This window comes from Rhinoraja longicauda, chromosome 5, assembly GCF_053455715.1.
Source record: "Rhinoraja longicauda isolate Sanriku21f chromosome 5, sRhiLon1.1, whole genome shotgun sequence".
NCBI classification, from domain to species: domain Eukaryota; kingdom Metazoa; phylum Chordata; class Chondrichthyes; order Rajiformes; family Arhynchobatidae; genus Rhinoraja; species Rhinoraja longicauda.
Window position 1 is genome coordinate 22,711,649 of NC_135957.1, and position 26,655 is coordinate 22,738,303.

General features: G+C 42.4%; 3 protein-coding genes across 6 annotated transcripts in view; 1 reads left to right on the forward strand and 2 right to left on the reverse strand.

Moving 5' to 3' along the window:
• Positions 1–1,589, reverse strand: part of gnpat (glyceronephosphate O-acyltransferase) — a 34,339-nt gene extending 32,750 nt beyond the window's left edge. For both annotated transcript variants that reach the window (XM_078399072.1, XM_078399071.1), the window contains exon 1: positions 1,461–1,589. In XM_078399072.1, the coding sequence (XP_078255198.1) occupies positions 1,461–1,517 (57 nt within the window). In that variant the 5' untranslated portion in view covers positions 1,518–1,589. The remainder of the gene's footprint in view (positions 1–1,460) is intronic.
• Positions 1,590–2,019: 430 nt separating this feature from the next.
• fsaf1 (40S small subunit processome assembly factor 1) lies at positions 2,020–14,766 on the forward strand. 2 transcript variants are annotated; one of them, XM_078400024.1, is made up of 7 exons: positions 2,020–2,168; positions 7,585–7,970; positions 8,765–8,821; positions 10,281–10,376; positions 11,653–11,733; positions 11,948–11,991; positions 14,576–14,766. In XM_078400024.1, exons 1-7 carry the CDS (start codon positions 2,099–2,101, stop codon positions 14,697–14,699), a joined length of 858 nt encoding a protein of 285 aa, XP_078256150.1. In that variant the 5' UTR covers positions 2,020–2,098; the 3' UTR covers positions 14,700–14,766. The 2 variants fall into 2 exon arrangements, with proteins under 2 accessions (XP_078256150.1, XP_078256151.1); XM_078400025.1 differs by lacking the exon at positions 11,653–11,733.
• A 3,509-nt stretch (positions 14,767–18,275) lies between these two features.
• trim67 (tripartite motif containing 67) overlaps positions 18,276–26,655 on the reverse strand; it is a 40,054-nt gene continuing 31,674 nt past the window's right edge. For both annotated transcript variants that reach the window (XM_078399074.1, XM_078399073.1), the window contains exon 10: positions 18,276–25,645. In XM_078399074.1, coding sequence (XP_078255200.1) covers positions 25,553–25,645 — 93 coding nt within the window. In that variant the 3' untranslated portion in view covers positions 18,276–25,552. The remainder of the gene's footprint in view (positions 25,646–26,655) is intronic.

A 26,655-nucleotide genomic window follows, 5' to 3' on the forward strand; every position in this document is an offset into this window, starting at 1 on the left:
ATATGGACTGCCCTTTGTTCCCAAGAAAGAAGAGGTCACGATGGACACAACGGACACGGAGGTCCCGAAAGACACATAAAGATTTATAGGACATTGTAAAACTTGCCATATAGGGTAGCAACAGGAAATGTACTGGCACATGTATTTCGGGTATAAATATGTGTAATTGTTAGCATTCGGAGAGAGAGACTACACTAGCTTCCTAAGCGTTTCTAAACGCTTCGGTTTCTAGACTCTTTCCCACCTGGGTGAGTAGAATAAAGAGGTTAAACGAATTTGGTTGTCTGCCTGTTTTTTCTAATAGGCCACAGACTACAACAATGTCTTTTTACACCTCCTTTGAATCCATTTGCCTCATATATGAATTCTGGGATAACCTGCACCAACCTCTGATGTATTCTATTAAGACTCACTCCCTGAAGTATAAACTACATTGGTTCTTTTCATCTATTTAAGATATTACATATAGATTGCCCTTCATGGCCGCAAGATATCTCCAACCACTTCCTCATCAAATCATGCTTGAAAGATTGTCACTATTCCAGTACACAACACAACTGTCATTTTGTGTAGGAAGGAACTGCAGATGCTGGTTTAAACTGAAGATAGACACAAAATGCTGGAGTTACTCAGTGGGACATGCAGCATCTTTGGAGAGAAGGAATTGGTGATGTTTCGGGTGGAGACCCTTCTTCAGACATACAACTGTCATTTTACACAGAGCAAACTTATACAGAGAGCAGTGGGATAATTGGCAGATAACCTTTTTCACTGCTATTGATGGAATGATAAATGAAGTAACACTCATGGACCTTTGAATAACATCCAAGGGTACCATAGTTTAATATATCGCACAGAGCTAAGCACGTCAAGTGAAACGTTTCTTTAGTAATCAACTAGATTCTTACATTTGGGTCCAGGGACTTCGACCTACAATGCTCAAATTCGGAGGAGAGAGCATGACCACTGACCCTTAGCTATCTAGGTTATGACACATGGGCAATCTTTAAATTTGATCCCCCGATTAACAGCATAATTTATCCAAGATCAATGGGTACAACAGAAAGTTAGATTTCTCTCTACTGACACCAGATTTGCTGGTTCGCAGCAATGCTTCATGATGACCTATTGGAAGACTGTAGGTATTTCCCAAATCTATTCCCTTGTTTCTTGGGATAGATGCCATGGTTTTCTTGAGGTTGTTTGCTCTTGACGGCTACAATTGCATTCTCGTCTTGTCACTTTCCCTCTCTATAGCCGCAGGCCGACCCATCCCTCCTTGGAGGGCAGCCAATCTGTCACCACTGCACTGGCCTCTCACTCAGTGGCCTCCGTGTCCGGGTTATGTCGGGCCCGGGATTTGCTTCAGCGACCCCGGCTCAAGGCACGGGCACGGACACGGCGCCCATCACGCATCAACGGCGTTGACAACGCACTGCCACTGGCAAGGGAGCACTCACCGAGTACAGGGAGTCCACGGTCGTGCCCGCCATGGTGTTTCGGGCCATGTGCGACATCCGCGGCTCACAATCCCGAAGCCCGTTAACAGCCACGCCACGTTAGCGCTTACCACCCTCCCGGCACCCAACCAACCGCCTCCTTCCGCGAACCGCGAACCGCGCCCCTCGCCAACACCTTCCAAACGAACCGCCCCCTCCCGGACCAGCGCAGTCCCGCCCACCAGCAACGGCCGCGCCCGCGCCAGCCAGTGCGAGCCTCGCCCCACCCCCAGACCAGCGCAAGCTCCGCCCCCCGACAACGGCCGCGCCAGCCCCTCGCCCTCCCTGTCCCCGGCCCCGCCCACTACCACATGCCGCACCCACGCCTGCAAGCGCCAGCCACGCCCCTCCTGCCGCCACGCCCCTCCCCCCGGATCATCCGAAGCCACGCCTCCTCCCGACACCGCGCTGTCCCTCCTCCCCGGACCACGACCAACGGCCACGCCCCTCCCCTCGACCAGCGCCCGCGTGATGACATCAGAGTTCAGCGTGGAGTCATGCATGGACGGCCCGGTAATCGGCGAGTTTCTCAAGCGCGATGACGTGCTGAGCCTGAAGCTGACGCACGGACGTAGACACGGCGTGAAGCGGCAACAGCGATGGGCGAGAGCGGCGGCGAGGCCGAGCGGCGGTTGCTGGAGCGGGTCCTGGGGCTGCTGTACCAGTGCGGTAAGCTCCAGCAGCCGCGGCTGGCATTGCGTTGCCGAGGGTGGGGGTGGGGGTGGTCTCAGATTAATTGGAGGAACATAACCTCATATTTCGTTTGGGGAGCTTACAACCCAGCGCGCGGTCTGAAGAAGGGGCTCCACCCGGAACGTCACATATTCCTTCTCTCCGGAGATGCTGTCTGACCCGCTGAGTTACTCCAGCATTTTGCTTCTATCTTCGGTATGGATATTGATTTCTCTAACTTCAAGTCACCCTTGGCTTGCATCCCCCTCACTTCGCCCCTCCCCCACCCTAGTCGTTGTACTAGTTTCATTGTGGTCTTGGTGAGTTTCACTGTCTGTATTAGGTGATTGCACGTAAGGTCGTGAGTCGCACGGAGTCGCTCAGGCAATAGACAATAGGTGCAGGAGGAGGCCATTCGGCCCTTCGAGCCAGCACCGCCATTCAATGTGATCATGGCTGATCATTCTCAATCAGTACCCCGTTCCTGCCTTCTCCCCATACCCCCTGACTCCGCTATCCTTAAGAGCTCTATCTAGCTCTCGCTTGAATGCATTCAGAGAATTGGCCTCCACTGCCTTCTGAGGCAGTGAATTCCACAGATTTACAAATCTCTGACTGAAAAAGTTTTTCCTCGTCTCCATTCTAAATGGCCTAACCCTTATTCTTAAACTGTGGCCCCTGGTTCTGGACTCCCCCAACATTGGGAACATGTTTCCTGCCTCTAACATGTCCAACCCCTTAATAATCTTATATGTTTCGATAAGATCTCCTCTCATCCTTCTAAATTCAAGTGTATACAAGCCTAGCCGCTCCAGTCTTTCAACATATGACAGTCCCGCCATTCCAGGAATTAACCTACGCTGCACGCCTTCAATAGCACGAATATCCTTCCTCAAATTTGGAGACCAAAACTGCACACAGTACTCCAGGTGCGGTCTCACTAGGGCCCTATACAACTGCAGAAGGACCTCTTTGCTCCTACACTCAACTCCTCTTGTTATGAAGGCCAACATTCCATTGGCTTTCTTCACTGCCTGCTGTACCTACATGCTTCCTTTCAGTGACTGATGCACTAGGACACCCAGATCTCGTTGTACGTCCCCTTTTCCTAACTGGAGGACATGGCAGCCTCCAGCATACAGTACCAACACATCCAACACGGACATTCTTACCTTTAAAAAGCCACCAAAACGCCAATTTTTGTGCTGTAAAAAATGAGGAAGAATCTGGAGGATACGGCGGAGGAAGAGGAACTAGAAGAAGGGCTAGAAGCAGCTGGGAAGACGTCTGGCCTGCCGGCGGGAGAAGGGGAAACGCGGCCGGGGAGGGAGGCAGGAGAGCATGGCCGACAAGCAGAGGGGCGCCGATCGGGGGGGAGAAGAGAAGGAGGAAAGGATGGGGTTGAGCGAGCTGGGAGAGGTGCAGCAGGAAGAACCAGAGCCGAGGGTCCTGGAGGTCTGCAGGGGCAGAAGCTGGTCGTCGGCGACCTGCTGGGGCCTGAGGGCGAAGGGCCCAGGGAGCCGTGCTCGACGGCCTTGGGGGAGGAGGCGGTGGAAGGCGAGGAGCGGGGTGTCGAGCCCGAAGAGGAGGAGGAAGAGGAGCCGGGGAGAGACTGATCAGCAGCGGAGGCCGAGCAGCAGTGAGAGCTGGGCTGGGCCGGACGCTGGGAGCCAAGGCGGACCAGGTCACGGCTCTGCTCGACGGCCCCAGCAATGAGGTGTTGAGCGGCCAAGTGGAAGCGGACCCCGGCTGACGGAGATGGCGAGCGGGGACAAGGGCTGGAGAGCCAGCAGGAGCAGCGAGGGGCCAAAGAACCGCAGGAAGTGAGATGCGGAGCAGGGGCGCCATGCCTGGAGAAGCGCAGAAACGGAGAGAAGTGTCGGGACGCTCGGTGCATCGGGAGGGAGCCGGAGACGCCCTGATGGGAGAAGACCAGCCGGGCCCGCTGCACTGAAAGCCCTAGTGTTATTTGAACTTCAAATAATAATGTTAAAAATAGTATTTTAAAATTTCCCCTTTGTCAGTCGCTTTATTATGGTAGAAGTGTAAACTCAAATTACTGAACAAAACAGGGTGGGGGTAAAGTTACTTTTGAAAAGTTGCCTGGGGTAAACGGGACGAAGAAGGTTGGGAATCCCTGCCCTAGTGAGTGCTTGCACAGCGTGTCCTCCAGACGGCGTTGCGTTGCGTGGCATCCAAGATGGCTGCGCCGCCATGCGGCTGCGGCTCGCCAGCAGTCTGTTTGTCTTTTTTCTTTCTTTGTCTATGTGTTAGTGTTAGATGTGTGGAGTAGTCTATTTTAGCTGTGTATATGTGGGGGGGGGGGAACCTTTCTTTAAAAAAAAATCTCTTCCTAAAGGAGATGCAACCCTTTTCCGAGTCGTATCTCCGTGGCACTGCGGCCCAACACCGTGGAGTGGGCGGCCTCCAACTGGGATAGATCCTGAGGGGTCCAGTCGCAGGGCCATCGGGAGCTCGCAGGTCCCTGGCTGGTAACCGGCTCCAGCCGTGGCGGCTTCGACCACCCCGTCGGAGGGCTTGATCGACCCGCTTGCAGGACCGTGGCCCGGCGCGGCTCGGCCGCGGGGCCTTCCTTCGCCTGGTGCGGCTCGGCCGCGGGGCCTTCCATTGCCCAGCACGGTTCAGCCGCGGGACTTTCCATCGCCCGGTCAGGCTCGGCCGCGGGGCTTTTCACGGCGCGGCTTGGCCGCGGGACTTTCCATCGGCCGCGGGGCTTTTCACGGCGTGGCTCGGCCGCGGGACTTTCCATCGCCCAGCGCGGCTCGGCCGCGGGGCCTTCCATTGCCCGGCTTGGCCGCGGGACTTTCCATCACCCGGCCTCGGCCGCGAGACTTTTCATGGCGCGGCTCGGCCACGGGACCTTCCATCTCCTTGCGGGGGCTGCGCGAGTCGGGAGCCTCGGTCGCCTTGGCAGAAGTCGAACTATCTGTCCATGGGAGAAGCATGGGGGAAGAGAGAAGACATTTTCTTGCCTTCCATCACAGTGAGGGGGTGTCTGGAGGAGTCACTGATGGATGTTTGTGTTAAAATTGTGTGTCTAGTGTCTTTTACTCTGTACTGTTGTGGCTGCGTGGCAAATGATTTTCGTTCAATTCATTTTGAATGACAATAAAGGTGATTCAGATTCAGTGCGGGTCAGAGGGCGTGACCTCGCCTGCCGTGCAACCACTCAATAACTCGTTATCACCTTCCTCACAGCCAACAATGGACTGTTTCCTTTATCATTGTTACATTTTTTGCATATCTTTCATTCATTGCTCTATATCTCTCTATATCATCGTCTATATCTCTCATTTTCCTTTCCCCTGACTCTGTCTGAAGAAGTCACCTATTGCTTTTCCCAACGATGTTGCATATTCCGCAGTCACTCCAGCTTTTCTTGTCTATTTTCGGTTTAAACCAACATCTGCAGTTCTTTCCTACACGTCTCAGTATAATTCCTTATCCGAAAGATGGAACGTTGGACAGTGCGGCACCCCCTCGATATTCAGTGCGGGGAAGGGCCCTTTGGGCACGTTGCACACATCCAACCACTCATTGACACTAATCCTGCATATAAACGGAGAAAGCAACAAAGTGTTTATGAAGAAATGCTGGAGTAACTCACCGGTCAGGCAGCATCTCTGGAGAAAAGGAATAGGTGATGTTTTGGGTTGAGACTCTTCTTCAGACCACCCCAAGCATGCTGAAAATACACAGTATTCAAAATTTTCCCTGTCTCTCGGTACAAGTGACAATAAATAATAAATTAATACCACTGTCAGGCCCTGATAGGTTCTTCATTCTACATTGAAGAGCTGCCTGTCAGGGCAATCGGCTGTTTCTCACCTCGAGCCAGCGGAGTAAAATTAATGAGTGGCCACTGAGTCCAACTAGCTTTCAAACAAAATGTTTTCCTCTCGTCTGAAGAAGGGCTTTGACCCGAAACGTCACCTATTCCCTTTTTCCCAGAAATGATGCCTGACCGCTGAGTTACTCCAGCATTTTGAATCTAGCTCTTTCAAACAGTCACCCTATTAGTTTCCCCATTCTATCCACATATCCATGCTAATAATTATTTGATTTTGCATATTGTGTTTATTTTTTGACAAATATAAACTTAAGGGAAATAAATGCATTTGTGTACAATAATATATAAATGAAGAAACTAAATATATACTTAAACTGGCTTGAACAAATGTATTAGTAATGTGGGTAATAAAACAAAGGAACGTTGTGTTACCTGAGTTATGTTGACACCTACTGAACCTAGAAATCACAATCTACTTGTGGCAAAATTACATTCTTGTTCCGGGGATGGTTCCAGGATGTGGCTACTCTTTGCACACTGGCCTCAGAGGATCTACTTACATCTATTACAAAGGTCCCGACCCGAATCATCACCTGTCCATGTTCTCCAGAGATGCTGCCTGACCTGCTGAGTTACTCCAACACTTTGTGTCTATTGTTGGTGTAAACCAGCATCTGCAGTTCCTTGTTATTGCATCTATTACAATTGTTCTACTCTTTTAAATCCCAATTCCAAGACAGTCAGAATTACTAACTATGTTCTAGTTGCACTTTCTCTGATGCCAGAACACTATATTCTGCACTCTATATCTCAATGCACATAACAATAATAAACCAGTATCAATGTCTACCTAAAAAGAGAAACAGTCAACATTTCGTTTCAACATAAATGAAACCTGCATTCAACCCATTCTCCTTACTCAAACTTATCTCCTGCATCCCACACCCCCCTCTAATTTTACCACTTACTTACACTAGGTCAATTTACAGTGCCCAATTAACTTTACAACTTAGTGACACCCTCACTGCTCCCCTTCTGTAATTCCTGCTCCAGCAGTTTTTTTTCTGCTCAAGACCCCGGCAACTGTAGTCTCTTGTATCTCAAAACTACTAACCTGCATGTTTTTGAGATATGGGAGGGAACTGGAGCACTCAGGAGAATGTAGAAACTCCACCTAAACAGCGCCAGAGGGAGATCAGGATCAAACTCGAGTCTCTGACACTGTGAGATGGTAAAGATTCTAAAGATTTTATAGATATTATTAGGGGAACCAAAAGATATATGGTATGGGCAAAACTGAAGCGGTAAAGCAAGTGAGCCAAATTATGCAGCATCCTGATCACAGCCTCCGGAAAACCAAAAATGCATCATGACTATTGCTGATAGTCTTTTCCATTTGAAGAAGGGTCTCGACCCAAAACGTCACCCTTTCCTTTTCTCCACAGATGCTGCCTGTCTCGCTGAGTTACTCCAGCTTTTTGTGTCTATCTTCGGTTTAAACCAGCATCTGCAGTTCCTTCTTACACGCTTATAGTCTTGTTCCATCACTGTACAGCCCTTTTATTCCAAGTGACTTTGATTTTTTTTACATTGATATTACAGAAGAATCTGAGGTGGATGGAAAGAAGAACAAGGGAGAGAAACGAAAATTAAAAGGGGGAAGAGGAAAACGAGACAAAACAGAAAAGAAAATTGTTTGCTCAGAGGCTCAGGCTGTGCCTTGCACTGAGGCAGCGCCCAGAACAAATAACTTGCATACAAAGACAACAGCGATCTCTTCTGCTGCGACTTCAAAGTGTCTGGAAGGGCTGCGCAGAGAACTTCTTGGTCCTGAGAATGAGCAGACAGTGTGCATAAAGGCAGAGGGAAGAAGAGAACCAGATAATCGGAATGGAACTGTCAGCAACAAGAAGCCAGTTGAAGTTGTACGCTTTACCGGTGTTCGCCAGAAAAGGAAGCTTCCACCAGTCACAGCCGAGATCAGTAAAGTATGTTTCATAGTTTCTCTCATTCCACTTCTGCATTCCTGAAATTGCACATTTGCAACCTGCACTCAAACTCCAATCTAACCTTTTAACACCACTGGAAGCTCTCATAGCCATCTGTTAACCAGATCTGGTGGGTTTTTATCTTCTTATCTCCAATTAGCATTTTAGTCACTTCCTATTGTACTGGCAAGTTGCAACCCATCTTCACAAGTTATAGGACAGAATTAGGCCATTCGACCCATCAAGTCCACTCTGCCATTCAATCATGGGTGATGTCTGCCTCCTAATCCCATTTTCCTGCCTTCTCCCCATAACCCTTGACAGCCATTCTAATCAATAATTTGTCTATCTCTGCCGTAAAAATATTCACTGACTTGAAACTGCACTCTTGGTTTTCAGAAAGGATTTGAAGGAGGGAAGGATTTTCAACAGGACCAGCCTATTTGTCGATAAGTGTCTGGTCTAACTTTAGCCTCATTTTGCGAAGTTGGAAATTCCCAGGTTTTTGTGTTGCCTAGGTAATTGATTCAGCTACAGCACCACATAGGGTGACTAAAAAATTTGCAATAAAACACGTAAACACTTGGATAATTTTGGCATTCTTCAATTATCCAACAACCTTGTTGGCAACTGCTGGGTCCTCCGGTTTTCCTCCCGCTGGTTTTCCTCCCTTTCTCCAGCAGGGGAAAGTGTATATTTACTTCACAGCTTTAGTAATTACCATTGCGATGAATAATCCCTTTTTAATTGAATTTAATGGTTGAAACAATTACTTTAAATTTTTACATGTGTAGGTGACAGAAACTGCTGAGCAGGACAACATGAACCAGAATGCGTTTAACTTGGAGAGGGTAAGTCTTGTATCAGCCCTGTTTTAGGGTACAGATAGTTCTACTAAAACACAATAGTTGTGTTCCTTAAAAACCTCACGTTATAGAAAAACACGTCATTGTTTTAATGTCAATGGGGAAAAGGGGGTTCGGGGCTAGAGAGATTCAGATGTAATAACAAAGTGATTGTTCCCACAGGATGTTCAAAACTAAAGGTCTTTTTAATAGCTTTGTTTACTTTTGTTACTGCAAGCTAAAAATACTTAAGGCTGTATGTAACATTATGTAACAGAGTATCATTGTCCAAGTGTCAACAGTAGTGATCGTTTGGCAATTTCAATGGCCACCATGGTGAAACTAGCAGCCTGCGTTCTAATGAGCCAATGTCGTCTACCTGTGGAGAAGTTACATGGAAACAGCATTTTATTTCCCCGAGACTGCTTTTTTTGTACCCCAAGGCAGCTTTTTTCTGCCTGTCGATTTCTAAAGTAACCTTTAAGTGGTTCTCTCATTCCCGATGAAAATCACATTTTATAAGTGATTTGGCTCGAGTAATGCAAATAATTCCCTCAGTTGTCAGTCGTGTTATATCCAATTAGTTTTACAAAAACGCACATTATAGCAGAGTTACCTTTACATGAGTCATCTATTCACTTTTCTGTGCAGAGGCAGAGGAAATTTTTCTTCTTGGATTTCTTCAAGCTTCATGGGGTTTTGCAAAGATAGGGGAATACCCATAGAAATTGGATATGCTTGAAAAGGGGTACTGGCAAGGTTATGCAGATAAGGGTATGGCGTATCTGATTAATTACATAAACACAATGGGACAACTAGCCTCAGCTGCTATGATGGTGAATGTTGGTGGGGGAGAAATGGAGACACTGCACATCTTGTGGATGGGTGTTTGCTAAAGGCCCTGCAAAGAGTCTGATGGTTACAACCAGGGAGATTTGGTCATGGGTGATGAGCAGAATTAGGCCATTCGGCCCATCAAATCTACTTCGCCATTCAATCAAGAATCTATCTCTGCCGTTAAAATATCCATTGACTTGGCTTCCACAGCCTTCTGTGGCAAAGAATTCCACAGATTCACCACCCTTTGATTAAAGAAATTCCTCCTCGTCTTCCCAAAGGAATATCCTTTAATTTTGAGGCTGTGACCTCTAGTCCTAGACTCTCCCCTAGTGGAAACATCCTCTCCACATCCACTCTATCCAAGCCTTTCACTATTCGGTAAGTTTCAATGAGGTTTCCCCTCATTTGCTGCAGGTGGCTGGGCTGGGTGGTGTGCGATAGGTGTCCATGCTGATTTGTTCCCACTTACTTCACCTGCGCTACTACATATGGAGACAGTGGGTTGGCGGGCCCAGTGGAGACGCTGACCAAACTCATCCAGGAGGATCTATCGGCCCCAAAAAATGCAATTGAACAGTGTAAAATGTAACCAATAGCCTCATTGTTGATGCATTCTGCTTTATAGGCCCGTCTGGAAGTGCACAGATTTGGTATCACTGGATACAGAAAAGAACAGCAAAGGATTTTAGAACAAGAGAGAGCTATAATGCTTGGTGCTAGGGTATGTCATATGGATTACACTTTATGTACGCATATTTGTTTGTGACCTGCTACGGTTCCTCATGCTGACTCTTTCATTCCTCCTGAGACTGATGGTTTCCACGTACACGGTACTGATCTGTGTTCTTTAGGAAAATAACTGCAGATGCTGGTTCAAATCGAAGGTATCACAAAATGCTGGAGTAACTCAGCGGGTCAGGCAGCATCTCGGGAGAGAAGGAATGGGTGACGTTTCGGGTCGAGACCCTTCAGACTGATGTTAGGGGAGGGGGAGAGACAAAGATAGGATGTAGTGGGAGAACTTGGAAGGTGGAGGGGAAAGGGAGGGGAAAGCTGAACTATCTGAAGTTAGAGAAATCAATGTTCATACGACTGGGGTGTAAGCTGCCCAAGCGAAATATGAGATGCTGTTCCTCCAATTTGCGGTGGGCCTCACTATGACAATGGAGGAGGCCCATGACAGAAAGGTCAGACTGGGAGGGGGAGTTGAAGTGCTGAGCTACCGGGAGATCAGGTTGGTTAAGGTGGACTTATTTGAAAACATCTGCCCTAGGATGACAGAAGAACATCTGTCCCTGAACAGACTTGGTCTTCCAAGTTGAGCAATTTGTAATAAAGAGCGTTTGTTCTAAAAGTGAAACCTGTACTTCATGTGAATTTTTCCATCTACACAGCTGCTCTCTTTTTGCTCTATTAATAGTAATCAACTTGGAATGTACGTATACGGTAACATTGTTTTGGACTCAACATGTTGATGCTCAGTCGCAACCATAGATCTGTAATACATGGGACCCAGAGCACAGACACTGCACACCCTGTCCTCTCATTGTCGGCTGTGGCTCAGTAGCTGCCACCCTCGCCTTCAAGTCAGGAATTTATGTATTTGTGGCCCTCCTCTGGAGACATGAGCATTTTTTTTTAAAAGGGCAGAAGCTTCCATGATGGTACTTATGGAGTACTGCACTGCTGGAAATGATCTCTTGGTGGTTGGTATCACAAAATGCTGGAGAAACTCAGCGGGTCAGGCAGCATCTCAGGAGAGAAGGAATGGGTGACGTTTCGGGTCGAGACCCTTCTTCAGACTGGTTGGATTCCACATGGCAATGTTTGAGGAAAGTAATATAATTGCACTTGATGCCTTGTTCCTGGATATAATGCATTCAAATGGAATATTCACAATGCACACTCATAGAAAAATCTCACATTGTAACTAATATCAGGAATGTGAAAGTCATAATTAAACTTTACAATCCTTTGTACTGATGCTTTTATTTCAGCCTCCAAAACGTGAATATGTAAATTACAAAACTTACCAGGAAATGGTGAAAAATAAGGAAACAGCTAAACAAATGAAAATGGTTAGTGCTGTTTTATCATTGGGCTTATTCTCAACAAAGCATCTTATTCCTCAACTTTCAGACATTACTTGCCTTCCTTGTGAAGCGTATGTCAGAATATATTTGAATAATATCTCATAGGATCGTGCTGATTTGTAATTGGTGTATTGGTTGAGAGATGTCAAACTATGTGACCATTCATTTTCATTATCAGATTTTTCCTTTCTTATTTCAGAACTCAAAATCGGCCCTGTCAAAGGAAAAGAAAGATGAGGGCAGGTGAGGAGTGGGAGAAGATGTCTGTATCTCTCTCTTTGTGCCATATTATCCTTCTCAAACGTTTATACTAAAAGTCAAGAGGTCTATACCTTTGTTTCCATGACCACACTTTCCTTACCTCATCCCCTCATGTTGACGTTGTAATTGATGATGTTGTCTCTTATCCATCTTGCAAATCAAGACCAGTTGGACTCTCCATAATTGAACCTCCTCTAATCCCTCTGCATTGTCAGACTACTTGAGTTTAATGATAAGCAGCAATTTCCTCCAGCTAAAGGGTTTTGATCAGTAAGGACACTTTATTGTTGTTACCAAGCAATTAAGTTTAGCTTTATTATTGTCATGTGTACTGGGATACAGTGAAATGCTTTGTTTTTCAATCAGATCAGATAGTACAATGCATAAATGCAATCAAGTCAAACTCGAGCACAAGAGGTTGAGCAAAAGGGAAGATACATAGTGTAAATTAAAATCCTCAACATTGTAGTGCATCAGTTCCATCGACAAAGTGCAATATCCACAATGGGGTAGAGGTGAATTGGACTGTACCCTAGTTTATGGAAGGACCATTCAGATGCCTGATATCAGAGGGGAAGAAGTTGTTCCTGAGTCTGGTGGTGCACATTTTAAAACTTCTGTATCTTCTGTCGCCTGGGAGCAGGGAGAAGGAATGACTGGGGTGTGACAAGTCTTTTATTATGTTGGCAGTTTTTCTGAGGAAATATAAAGTGTAGATGCAGTCGATGGTGGGAAATCTGGACTGTGTGATGGACTGGGCTACATCTACGATTCTCTCCAATTTCTTGAGGTCTTGCTGTCCTCAAACTGAGGTGTGATGCAACCTGACAGTATGTTTCCTATGGTGCACCTGTAGAGTTATTGGAGATATGCCAAATTTCCTCAGTCTCCCAAGGAAGTAGAGCTGTTGGTGTGCCATCTGGGCTGTTGCATTAATGTGGTCCATGACAGATCATTGGTAATATTACTACCATTGAATTTGAAGCTCCAGACCATTTCACTTCACACCATTAATGCTGATTGGGAAATGTACTCTGACACATCCTTGCCTCTGATGTGGAATAATGATACGGACACCATATTTACAAGTTACATTCCTTAGTTTCTATGTTTATTCAGTCATTCACGATGTGTGGGATGGTCTGGTCTGGATATCTGCAGTTGCAAGCAGGGCTGTCTGTCACCCCCCACTGCATGGAGGGTGCGGATCCTCTTCAGGGTTAGCCATTGCTTGTGATGGAGGTCAAATCCCTGTGGTTTCACTGTGGGGTCTGTGATGACCTCTCCATTGATGGTGTTGGCATCTTTCCAGGCTCTGCGCCACTCAGTCTTGGGGTCAAAGTCTTCCAGGGATTTGGCTGAAGACCAGAAGGGTTTGTGGGACTTTAGGCGTATGTTGGGCAGATTGTTCAAGTCAGCCTGGATGGGAAGGTCAGGGTTAGCCTCGATGGTGCACCAATCTTTCAACATTCTCTCCCTTCTGCTTATGCTGGGAGGGGCGATGTGGGAGAGGACAGGGAGCCGCTGCAAAGGTGTTGACAAGCATCCCTGTGATGACCCGCATTGCAGAGTTAAGGACAGTGTCAACTCGTTTAGTGTGGCATCTATTAGCCGTGCACAATCTAATAATGTCCTGATCAATCAACTCCTTGATTTTAGCTTCTACTTTTCCACAAGTCCAAATGGCGTTCTCCGCACTGGTTGTGCTTCCGGCTTAACAGTTTCATCAATGGCTAACTTCACTTGCCAGCCGTTCAATTTTCCAACCCCTTGGAATACTGAGTGAAATTCCTGCCTCATGTCATCACATGGCTGCACTGAATTGACATGCACTCCAATGTGAAGCACTCCCAGCTCTCGAGCTGTACTTCTACTGAGCAGGGGTTCTCCCTTCTTCTCTATCGCCACAAATTCTGCATCCATTTTTTAATCTCCGACTTCTACTTTAGCCGTGAAACATCCAATGGTCTGCAATGGTTCAGTTGCGGTGTATGGATATAACCTCTCACTACACCGTCTTGACGTACACTTGATTTTCTGCTGTTTCAAGCGTTCCCAAAGTGATCCGTCAATTAAGTTGTTGTCGCTACCAGAATCTACAATCACTGGAACTGTAACACCTCCGATGGTCACTGCAACTTTCTCGAGATGGCTATCATTCAATGCAAACTGATAATTCCTTTTAACAGCATGCTCATCAGGTTCATCACTGTCCTCATCACGTCCGAAATCACCTTCTACGTGACGGATGTGACCCTTCTTTTTCTGCCAAGGTCTGTCTATCTTGTCACTGGACTTCCCTTTCTCCCTTGCCTTGGAAGATTCACTCTTGTAATCATTTTATTGTTCTGTACAGTTTAAATAATTTTGTTTTAAAAACTATTTTATATGTGCATATTGTTGAATACAGAGTTCATGGGTCAATTGGGATCATCCATTCCATGGACATGATATGGTCCTTCAATTCCCAGCAATTATGCAATTTATAATTAACCTGACTAGTATTAAGTATCATGTAAAGTACAGGCTTTAACTGTGTAAATTTATTGGGATTTGGTATCCACAGGCGACACAAGAAGTCTGGCAGAGCACCATCTGGACAGGTGGGACGATTTAAAAATGGAGCGCTGATCCTCAGTGACAATGACATCAAGAGACTCAAAGTCAGTTCAAAATCAAAACATCGCTAATTTTGTTCCGTTCCAAAAGTATGCAAATATAATGTTTTAGTTATAAATAAATAAATATTGTGCAACATGGCAATCAGATGGGGTTTTGCTTTTATTGTGATGTTTGGTTAAAGAAATTTCTGACTCTAAGCTGCTGCACTTGAGATTTAATTTTTATTTTACTTCATTTGTTTCCACAGTTAACAGTAAAAAATTGTCAAGGCAAATCGAGTTTATTGTCATATGCACAAGTACGGCAAGTTACAGGTGCAATGAAAACCTTGCAGCAGCATCACAGGCACATTGGCACACATCATAAATCACAGCTAAAATTCTGCAGTACAGTAAAAAGACTGCTAAACACAATTAGAAAAAAATCTAAGAGGCGGGTTTAGTTGGAAAACACATTTAAACAAGAGTTGGAAAGGTTTTCTGTACATAAAAATGACATACAAGTGAGTAAATATTATTCATATTGCATATTCAGCAGCTTACACATTGGCGATGATTGCTGGAAGCTACATTCCTGCTAATTTCATCAATAAGGAAAGGCTACCGAGTTTAATATCCCTAGCATACCCGAGTTCTGGAATAAAATGGATTATTCCTTATGAGCATTTTAAGCATCGGCTGAAGTCTTTCTAATCTGGATTTTGTACTTTTGTGGGAAGATGCTACTGTTTCTACAGAAGATAGATCACAATGGAAGGTTAGCTATTTAATACTAGTCCCCATCGTTGTTGTGGTATGTACAAGAGGATTGGACTTAAAGGTCGGAACCATAGTTTAAAAAGTTTGCCAAAGATACCAAATTGGCAGGATGGTTGCTTAGATGAACGTTCTGATTTGGAAGAAGATGTCAGTAGATTATAACAAATTAAGAAAGTGTTGGAAGACCTCAGCTGGTCAACCAGCAGCGGTGGGGTGAGAAAATCATTGTTTCAGCTCAAGAACCCTTCTGGACTGGGAAAGGGAGAAAACAAGTGTGTTTTATGTTCACAGGGGGATGGGGCTGTGGAGGTGGAGACAATAGAGGGGTGGAAGAGACAGAAATGATGGAGGATAATCCATTGAATGTTGGGGTTGGATGACCAGGACAAAGGAAACAGTATGCTGTGGCTGGTAAGAAAGGAGGCAAGAACAGAAGTGGGGAAATGGAATAAACCCACTCGAGAACCACTTAAGGAAAAAAGGAAGCCATCTTAGCCACTACTGTGATAAGAGCAGTTACAACAGAGACAGATACTGGGACAATGGGGTGGAGCCCTTACAAGGTGCAGGGTTGAAAGAGTTGTGATTGAGATAGCTGTGGCAGTGTGGTTAGAGGTCACGAGGTCAACCCTTCAATTGAGATGGAGATGATGGTGTGAAGGTAAAAGCAGGGTAGAAATTGGCAGCAAAGGAAATGGTATTTGAGTTCAGTATTAGGGCAGGAAGCAACATTACAACAATAATCAATGTGATGGGGAAAAAAACTGCAGAAGTTTCAAGGCAAGGATTAATCAAAAAAGAAATGGGGCTCTGGTGATAAAGCTTGATTGCAGTCATTGTGAACTTAAGTAAAGCCTTTAATAAGATTCCAAATAGAAACTGGTCCAAAAAGTTAGATGTCAATGGATCCAGACAAGTTGGCAAATTGGATCAAAAATTGGCTTGATAACAGTAGGCAGAGGATGATGGTGGAGGCTTGATTAGAAGCCTGTAGCCAGTTATGTATCCCTTGCTGGCCCTTATAAAGGAGTGAGGGATCCTTACTGTTAGTTGTAAAGGAGTATGATCAGTAATTTGAGATATCAAAATTGTTGTCATAGATTACAGAATGATATTGATTAGTTGGTACGAAGGGCAGACGGAATTAAATTCTGCAAAGCACAAGGTGATTCACTTTGGTAAGTCGAATAAGAACATGCACAGTGAATGGTTAGGCCCTTGGGAGTATTGAGGAGTAAAGGGACTTTGTTGTGCAAGTACAAGGATCCCTGAAGGTGGAAGCAGAATTAGACAAAGTGATAAAAGCATGCAGTATATAGGTCTTCATTTGCCATCACACAGATTATTAGAGCAAGGAGATCATTGTACCAATTCATAAAACATTGGCTAGGTCACAGCTGAAGCACTGCATAGAGTTCCTGGTCAATGTGATTATCATATACTAGACCTTGTCAACTGGCAGAAAAACAGTATACAGATATCCTTCGTTATGAAGGGACCGCTGGTGGGGGGTGGGGATGCTGGTTATTGCCGTTGCTAAATGCTATAACCGAGTAAAGGGAGCTTAATTCATATATTTTAAATGTATCTCGGGTGGTATATTAAAGATAAAATAGATAATGAAAGCATGATAATTAAGCAAATTTCCTGCAGTACTTCACATATTCCATCATGGATTGCATTGTATTTGGAAATAAGTTCATATAAACAATGGAAGAAGCAGACATATTTCTTTATAAATTAGTGGTGATGTCCTTGCTCATTGCCTCCGCCTAGTGGTTACTCCGTCCACTATAACCGAAATCCATTACAAAGAGGCCCATAATTATGAGGATAGACCATATATGTTAGCATACAGTTAGGAGTTAGAGAAACGAGACGGAATCCACTCCTCACCCTCTGTGCTTGACAGACAACTTGCTTGTCTGCAACTCATTGGTATATTTTTCTAGTATTGTAAATATTGCATTTGCTTATTAGAAATCCTTTGTAAATTATAACCTCTGTAGAAATGATTCCTCAGAATTAAACATGCTTCATTTAAAAATATAACTGTTTGAAATGCTTCGTTACCTGGAAGTATCTCCTCCTCGGTTAGGAAGGGGAGCCCACAATTCGAAATAGAGAATATTGACTGCTAAACCCATTCAGAAAAGAGACAAGGATAGTGAAGAAAATTTGTTTTAAAAATACAGGTTGATACAGTATAATCTCCCTAAAGTGAGGGTACTACTAGATACTTACAATAGATAGGGTTTAATGTTTTAATTTAAGTTGTGATTCCAGAAGGGGTACACTCAATATTATCACAGTTGGGGCACGATATAGGAATAAATAAAAATGATGAATTAGCAGTTGTCCAACTGAGGGCACACTCAACAAGTGCCACGGCATACTACCTCGTACTATAAATGGCTGACATCCTAGTTACAGCAAATGCTGGTAGATATTAGGAATGTGTTAACAGAAAAAACATAAATATGGGAAATACACACAATGAACCTCATTGAGTATGATGAAAATGTTACTCTGAGTCAGAGACTTGGGTGATGAAGGTGTAAAACTAGGGGTACAATGTAGTTTAGATAGACCCAATTCTGGCCAAATACCTGCTGGATGCAGACCATCACAATTCTTACCAAATCCCACTAATGTAGCAATAATCTGTGCCGGGAGCCAACAAATTGGCTTTTTTTTTGTCCTTGGGTGGGAATCACACAGCAATGTTGTAGAACAAAGCGTCCTATATTTTTTCAGCTCCCTTTCCCTTGCATGGTACATTGTGAGAGACGTTTTACAAAACGTGCCAGCAACTTTAGCGTATGATCTCATAAGAAATTGTGGAATGATGAAACCCAGAAGCAATCGTGAATTGTAATAGCCAGATTTATTTAATTAAACAAGTACACCAGACATTTTGGCACATCACAATTTATGAACATACACCAATTACAGGACAAATATTCACTGTGTTTATGCAATACCTGGTTTGAGTGCACTGAGTAGACAAAGTAACAGAATGTTAAGTATAAAACGCAAACTATCCAGTATGCATAAAAAGGTTTTGTGCTAATGTAATACCAACCTGTTACAACAAAAGAATCAGCGGACCAGCCGCTTAAGCTCCTGATGGCAGAATTAACATTTAAGAGTTTTTTAAAAATACAATGAAACCCTAAGTGGACAAAGCATATCCATTTCTAGCTTCAGAATGGCCCAGACCATCCCCAAGTCAATGCTGGTAAAGTACAAACTGCACAGTACCAAAAATTGTACTTTCAATATAAAAAGCATCGTGCTCTCTAAAAGTTTTAGAAACATGTGGGGAGGGGGAATCCATGCGCATTTTAGCTATCTTAGATATTAATCAGGCAAAGGTTTTCTGCTCCCAATGAGAGCAAATCATTCTGCAGTGCCAACTGCCCAGTTTCTAAGACATTGACTTCACATTTAACATAGTACAAAGCCACATATCTTTTAAAAAGTGATTTACTATTTGAAAAATGAAAAGCCACATTTTCTTTCTCGGAATAGTGAAGATGTTAACTTACTGAGTAATTGAGAACATAATGAGAATAGCTTATTCACATTCTAGCTGAAAGATAAATTCCATGTTGGTGACCTGATATTTTATCAGTCCCATCTACTTCAATAGGGAAACTGGGATTTCCTCCTTCCCTGGAGCATGTGGTTGGAATTTCAGCTAAAATAATGTGCCAGGGAAACATCTGTATGGGGATGGCTGGAATAGAGCAACACTGAAGGATTTCTGATCAATATTACTAATTTAAAGATGAGCACAGTGTCATGTAGTTTTAATAGTTGATGAGGCAGATTCACTTGTACGAGTGATCAATAATAACACGGTCATCAAATTCCTGGAATTTTTAAATCACACCCAAAACCTGGTGTAGTGACAAGTATGCCAACAAATTGATACCTTCTCATTAAAATGCTGTAGTTGCTGACTAACTTAGAATTATTTAAAAATCATTAACTGATCACAAAAACTTTTAATAAATGTAACTAGACAATATTTTCTAATTTTTATGATCAACTAAAACTATTGGCTAAATAAATATATTAAATTTGTTCCCTATAAAATGTAATACAGATTTTAAAAAATACACAATGCAAGGTTCACATTGTAAGAAATCAAAAAGTTACATAACACAGGTGATGCAAATTCTACATTAAACTATATTCAGTTACAAAACATTTACTCCAAAGGCAGAGCGTTACAATAATATTCAATTATTTTCCAGATACATTTGTGCCATACCCTGAAATGGGTAAGACACACCATAACAACACTAGCAAAATACTTAAGAAATGAAGATTCCAGATCTGTTTACTCTTGGTTCATTGCATTAGATTGGTGTGTTTATATAAAATCATTTGCATTATAATCTTTATAATTTATATTTAATAACTCATTTAGCAAACATTGCTATATAGGAAATTTGACTACAAGACTGTTTTATTCACCATTATAACGGATGGCAGTGTTTTAGCTGGCAAACCACATCCAATCTATCTGTTAATATTGTCTGTGTTTGTAACATTGTGTGCCTTATTTAAGACTGATTACAAATAGTTTCTAAATGTGTTAAATGGTCCATTCGTAACAGTTTAGAACCATGCATTCGAAAGAGATTCAATACAAAACACCTTGTGATATTACAAACTTGACAATGTTACCCTTTTATGAGAACAAGATTCCATCTTAAATACTTGTCATTAAGGAATTAAACAATTTTGCTTTAAGGAACTTGCATTTAGAAAAAAGAGTTTACAGAAATCACACCATGGAGAATGTGGTTTAAAACTCTTGTGATTTTAGCATTAACCTGCATTCGTCGAGTGTCATAAAGGCTTCTTCTGAGGGATGCTATCAATTGCTGCTCCATCACAGCAATTTTGAATCATTAGCACTCATCATGACTGTGCAAACATATAAATCATATCACTTTGCATATTCCATTAAAAGCTCGTATGTATTCTGTACCCATTATTTCTGGTAGGACATTGCTCAGTTTAACTACCTCTATTTATAGACATTTTTCATAATGCCTCCCTTTCTTCTGCTGATAACCAGGGGCTAGCATAGCTGTGGGCTAAAAATGGAATTCATAGCATTTGCTCAATTCTTTTTTTTTTTAACTTCATAGTCCCAATTATTAAAATACTTTAATCTTGATTTTCAGATTTATCTTGGTCAACATTTAGCCTTCATACCATATCACCTATTGCAAACAAGTCAACTAAATTGCTGCAGATATTCAGCATGCAGCCAGCATCAATGAGAGAGAAGCAGAGTTAATATTTTGGGTTGGTGACCTATCATCAGAACTGGAAAAGTGAGGAAAAAACAAGAGTGTTTCAAGGTTTTAAATGGGTAACAGAGGGAATGTCTATGCCGAGGTGGAGACCAAAGTCGTCAAGGTGACACAAATGCTGTTGGTGCCGTCAAAGAAGGGGTGATGAATTGTTTATCATTGCTGATCTATTTGGAAATTTATAAGTAGAGGGAGATGATTGAGGTTAGTAGCGAGAAAATAATCCTGGTACAATGAGATCGAGCACAGCAGTTGCTGGAAAGCAGAAATAAAGAAGGATGCCGTTAACAATATTTAATCTGAAATTGTTTAATTCAACATTAAATCTGAAGGCTTCAACATGCATTGATGGAAATTGAGGTGCTATTTCTCAAGTTTACTTTGGAACAGTATAGATCAAAGACAACGGTCTAAGAGGAATTTTAATGCAGAGATAGGTAGATTCTTGATTAGTACAGGTGTCAGGGGTTATGGGGAGAAGACAGGAGAATGGGGTTAGGAGGGAGAGATAGATCAATGATTGAATGGCTGAGTAGTCTAGATAGGCTGAATGGCCTAATTCTGCTCATATCACATGACATGAATTGGGAATGAGAATTAAAGTAACAGACAACTGGAAATTTGGGGTCAGCTTTGCAGACTGAGTGGAGACCTTCTGTAAAGCAGTTCATTACTGTTGCCCCTCTGTTCTCTCCAGATAGTGCCTGACCTGAATTCCTCCAGCACTTGGTGTTTTGTTTAAGATTCCAACATTTGCAATTCCTTGTGTCATCCTTTCTTTTTACCTTATCCTCACATTTCTGAAAAATTAAATACCTGTACATATCACTGAAATGTTTCCTCTTTTACAGAGCAGTGTTGGAGAAAAAAAAATCTTTAAAACATCATAATATTATGAACACGATTTCATTGCAGGTTCTCCCCTGGTTACAAATGATAGGTTACTGATTTATGTACATATGAACGAGCATTTGAGAGACCAATGGGATGGGTTTGCCGATTGCTCTGAGGCTGCAGGCATCTTTTCCCAAGTGGGAATTCTATTTGCAATTGGGTTCCCAACTTGCGAACTATCTGGGTTACAAACAGTTCTCAAGAACGGAACTATGCTGTAATCTGGGGTGGATTTGCAGACCACTCACGAACTTCAAAGTATGCTGTGATCATACAGCATGATAAATTAAGGATATTTAGAGCTCTGGCAATTTCATTCAATGCAGATTCTGCAAGGTCAATTTTAATCCCATTCAATATCCACACACTTCGAGGTAGACAAAGTATGGATTATTTTGGCAAAGGGGAGTGATCTGACTAGCTGATGCGAAGGAACTATCGGAACATGCATTGTTCCTCTTTGGGATCAACGTTTCTTGTAAACAAAGATAACTTTGTATTTATATCACATTTTATCACAATTCAAAGCACTTTGAAAATGACAAATTTTTCAGCTAGTAAATAGCAGCCAAACTGTACAGAGCAAGATCTCAAACATAATAATGAACATAACAATAAAATCAGTCACTAGTCAGTCCTTTTTTTTTTTAGCAGTGTCGGTTTGAATGGAGATTGTTGAACAGGTTATCTCCCTGGTCTGGATTTAATATCATCCATTGTATGGCATCTCCAACAGCATTGAACTAGAATGTGAGTCTGGATTATCCATTTAACCCCTTTGGTATGTGGCATGTGAACTCACAACTAATATTTCACAGATAAAAGAAATGCACTGATACACTGTGTGTAGGAAAGAACTGCAGATGCTGGTCAAAATCGAAGGTAGACACAAAATGCTGGAGTAACTCAGCAGGACAGGCAACTTCTCTGGAGAGAAGGAATGGGTGACGTTTCGCGTCAAGACCCTTCTTCAGACTGAGTCTGGTGTCTCGACCCAAAACGTCACCAATTCCTTCTCTCCAGAGAAGCTGCCTGTCCTGCTGAGTTACTCCAGCATTTTGTGTCTACAGCCTGTCATGCTGTTATGCCAGCATTTTGTGTCTGCGCTGATACACTGATACACTGATTAACTTATTCTTCCTCATTAATATAAACAGAACTGTTGTGATATAGGGAATATACAGTTAAGATTTTAACAAACGATTATGCATAACATGATTTACAAATTTTCGTATACTACCTTTCGTTTACAAGGCGCGGTCTTTTGACAGAAGAAATTTAAGTGCAATGACAATTTATCTTGATCATCTCCAAATGATTGGCTCTAAAGTAGTCAATCAACTCATGTATGCAGAATTCTGAAGATTAATTTCACCAGAATTAACGTGATGATCTAAAAGCAAATTTCACATGAAAGGTTAATGGAAATCGCATCCCCTGTTTTAGGGTCCGCACAGAACACAAATTTAATTCAGGTTTGCTCACTAGCTGCAGTTCTGAGGATCACTTTTACCAGGAGTGTATGTCTGCAGGTTTTAGTTGCAGTACTTGACAAAGCAAGGACCTGTTTGGGTGAGAAGGGCCCTTTTTGGTAGAAAGTTAGCCACAGGAAAGAATATTCTTGCATTTCATCCAATCTCAAGCTCAGACCGTTGTGTTGGAAAATCTTTTGCCAGAGTTTCTGCTAACCACCTCCAAACGTCTAGCAGCAGATCATCTGCTAAAATCCTATTTTTTGAACCTCAAATATGCATATTAAAGCCGGCAGTGCTAGTTTCGTGATTGACTGATATCACCAATATCATTATTTAAACAGCAAGCAACAAACTCTGCAGCTTGTCCAGCTGAATTCCTCCAACAGTTTGTTTTTGCTCCTGATCTGTGGTCTCTTGTGTCTTTATTTGAAAAAAGGTTAGATCATCCCGGTGAATATTGAACATTTTAAAAGTTTATATTTAAAGTCATTCTATCTAAATCTTTTCTAAATTTTGCACATCACTAAATTAAGTAGCATCACCAAAGTGCATAATCAGGTAAATAGTATCCACAACATCAGCAAATTCTGTTCAACTGTCCATGCAAAGCAACGTTCATCTGCAATATTTTACACATTTCTGGTGTCTGCCACAAACACCACTTTACCTTTGAAACCGTACACCGTGACAAAGATTAGCAAAACGGACACTTGCAATAACAATCACAAAACACCTCTATTATATTTATACAAACTTTCAGTATTTAGCTTATATCTGTCCTGTTTCCTTCAACATTGCTTACAGGAAACGTTTGTCTCATAGCGTTAATACTTTATGGTTAATGTAGCAAAGTAAATGGAAACAAATGCATTGATTTTGCTTCTGAAATATGTCAGCATGTGTTTCTAATTTAACATTGGTCGTTTAGATCTGTCCAAGATCTCCAGTCAGCCACTAGATGATGCTCAGGAGCAGAAGTAGTAGATTTGGCCTTTCACACGTACCTTTCCCTCTCTGGAGAATCTCAACCAAGTTCAAGATCGAGAGGAACGTAGTCAACGATATCTCCCATTACTGAGTGTATATATAGCAAGCAAATATTATGGGTAAACTTGATGACGGGACCTCAGCAATCAGAAAATTGAGTCAATGTCATAATGTCAATAAAATCATAATAATTGGTTTCACATTTATCTTGGTGAATGCTGAAACAGCAATTTCACAGTTTACATTGTAAAAGTGCAGGCCAGTTATCTAATGCAGTAATTCTGGCAATTCAAATTGAATCTTTTTTACTTAAATACTTTCTTACTATCTGAGGGAACATTATTAAAGACAATAATCAGGAAAATCAGCAGGGGAACTTGGTAGAATTGGATTTTAACCTCTATATACCTGTAAAAAATAACCCTGATATTTTATATTAAGAAACCCTACAGAGTTCCCCAAATAAAAGTTAACCAATACCTATGCTTGATGTTAAGGACTCAACAGTACAATCAAGCCCTCTCCAGGGGTCAGATTTTTGGAGAAAATAATGCAATTCATCACAGGAGACTGTACTTGATCAGCTCACCCCTTTATTTCTAGGCCAATGGTTTCCTTGACTCGGGGATACAATTCTGTGGGACTTCTCTTTATCTGATGCTCCATTCTAGAGACACAAAAATGGTTTCCCTGTCTGACTTAATTGGAGTGAAAAGCAAGTAGCAGAGAGAAGGCAAGCTGGCCCTCACTGCTGGGAAAACACCACTCGACCTGTCACCTGGGTTCCTAGGTTGCTGATGGGAGCATCCCCCACATTGCCCAATCAGGAGTGCACTGAAGCATTCAGCAGGTAACAAGTACTAGCTGCTCAAGCACGTTAGTTGGTTGCTTTCTTTCTTTATTGACACCCATCTGCGTGCCAATGTATTGCAATTTTACAGAATGCTGGGATTTGCTAAAGGATTCTCTTCACTGTTTCTAATCAATTTAAATGTTATAGTGTCATGTCTTCCTACCATCTAAATGCACTTCATTTAATTGGTTAATATTTGTCAGTAATGGCTGTGTGGCAGTAAAAGATCCTATCTTTGTCTATTTGAAGGTCCCCATTATAATTGTTTCATGTTGATCAAATTGAGGGTACTTGCTTTTGAAAGAAAAAAATCAAAACGTGTTAGAACTGTTTTTATGTCCGTAAGCTATGGAAGAACAGATCTCAATTGTCTTATGTTTTCTAACACAACAGGCTGTAACTAAAACTTGTTACGAGTGAGAACTGATCCCAATGCTATATGACTGCCAGTAATTCTTGAGTGCCAATTCCTACCAGCGAGGTACCACTGAGGTTTACTGAGAATGACAGGAGCTACGGTTTTAAGTTTTTCAGGTGTATTTTCTGTATTTGGTATTGGGAATTTTGAAACGTTTTATACCTGAACTGACTGTCATTTTGCTGGTTGCTAAAGTGTCAGTACTTGATCTTGCTTTTGGGGCTGTAGGATAATGAGGATTTGGCTTGTTTGATATGATTCGGAACTTCCAGTCCTGTATAAAGAGTCACCTGTTGAGAGTAAAACACAAAAGTTTGACAGGAATATGAGAAAATGACAATGTTCTTTACTCTAAGTGCAGCAGCATTGTGTTATGAGCTGCTTTGTAAACAACAGGACAGATGTACAATTGCAAAACCAAATTGCCCCAACCATTTCAAGATTCATAGTGTATGATGTAAATGCAGCTGCAATTATGATCATTTCCAAAAATAATTCGGAGTGGAAAATGGGTGAAGCAACAGAGGGACAGGGCATGAGGTGTGGACGTGAACGTGCACGAGCAAGAAAGAATGAGAGCTTGAGCGAAGTAGTAAGTTTGAACAAGGACAAAGCTACAAAGGGATATTTCAAAAGGCAAACCAGTTTATTTGAAAAAGCCTATGTGTGCCACAATTAAAAGAACCTTTCATGAAACCTCCATGGAGACTTTGGGATACACATTGCTAATAATGAATAATATGAATGAAATTTGGAGTCGAAGCTCAAGTGAGTTGTAAAGCAAGCCACCGTACTTTCATAAAACATTGAGGGGAGACAATTTCAAGGTCATTTTTCCTAACGTAGGGCTGATCTGCTTACATCATTGTATTTCTGCGGAGTACCAGAGGAAAGAGATTTTGTATTTTCACGCTGAATGGAGAGCTGTATACATCAGGAACATTCCCTGTCAATTATCCTACAGATTGGTCCAGTTATGAGGATGTACAATCAGTAAGATTAAAGTAAATCCATTTTTTACGTAATCCGATACTTTCCTTCTTTAACAGAGGAAAGAAAAAACACATTTACGATAAGTATGCATGCATGGATTTGCTAAAATGAATCAAGTGTCTTTAACTTTAACCTGTCCTCAACATTTATTATAGGCTTTTGTGATTCCATCCATTCATGCTACAATGAACTTAAGAGTGCTCTTTTACGGTCAAATATTCCTTTCTTAATCTTGTAATTGAAATAAACAGGGAACAATTAATAGATAGCTTTCAAAAAGAAATTTGCAGACAAAATCCCAAATTTT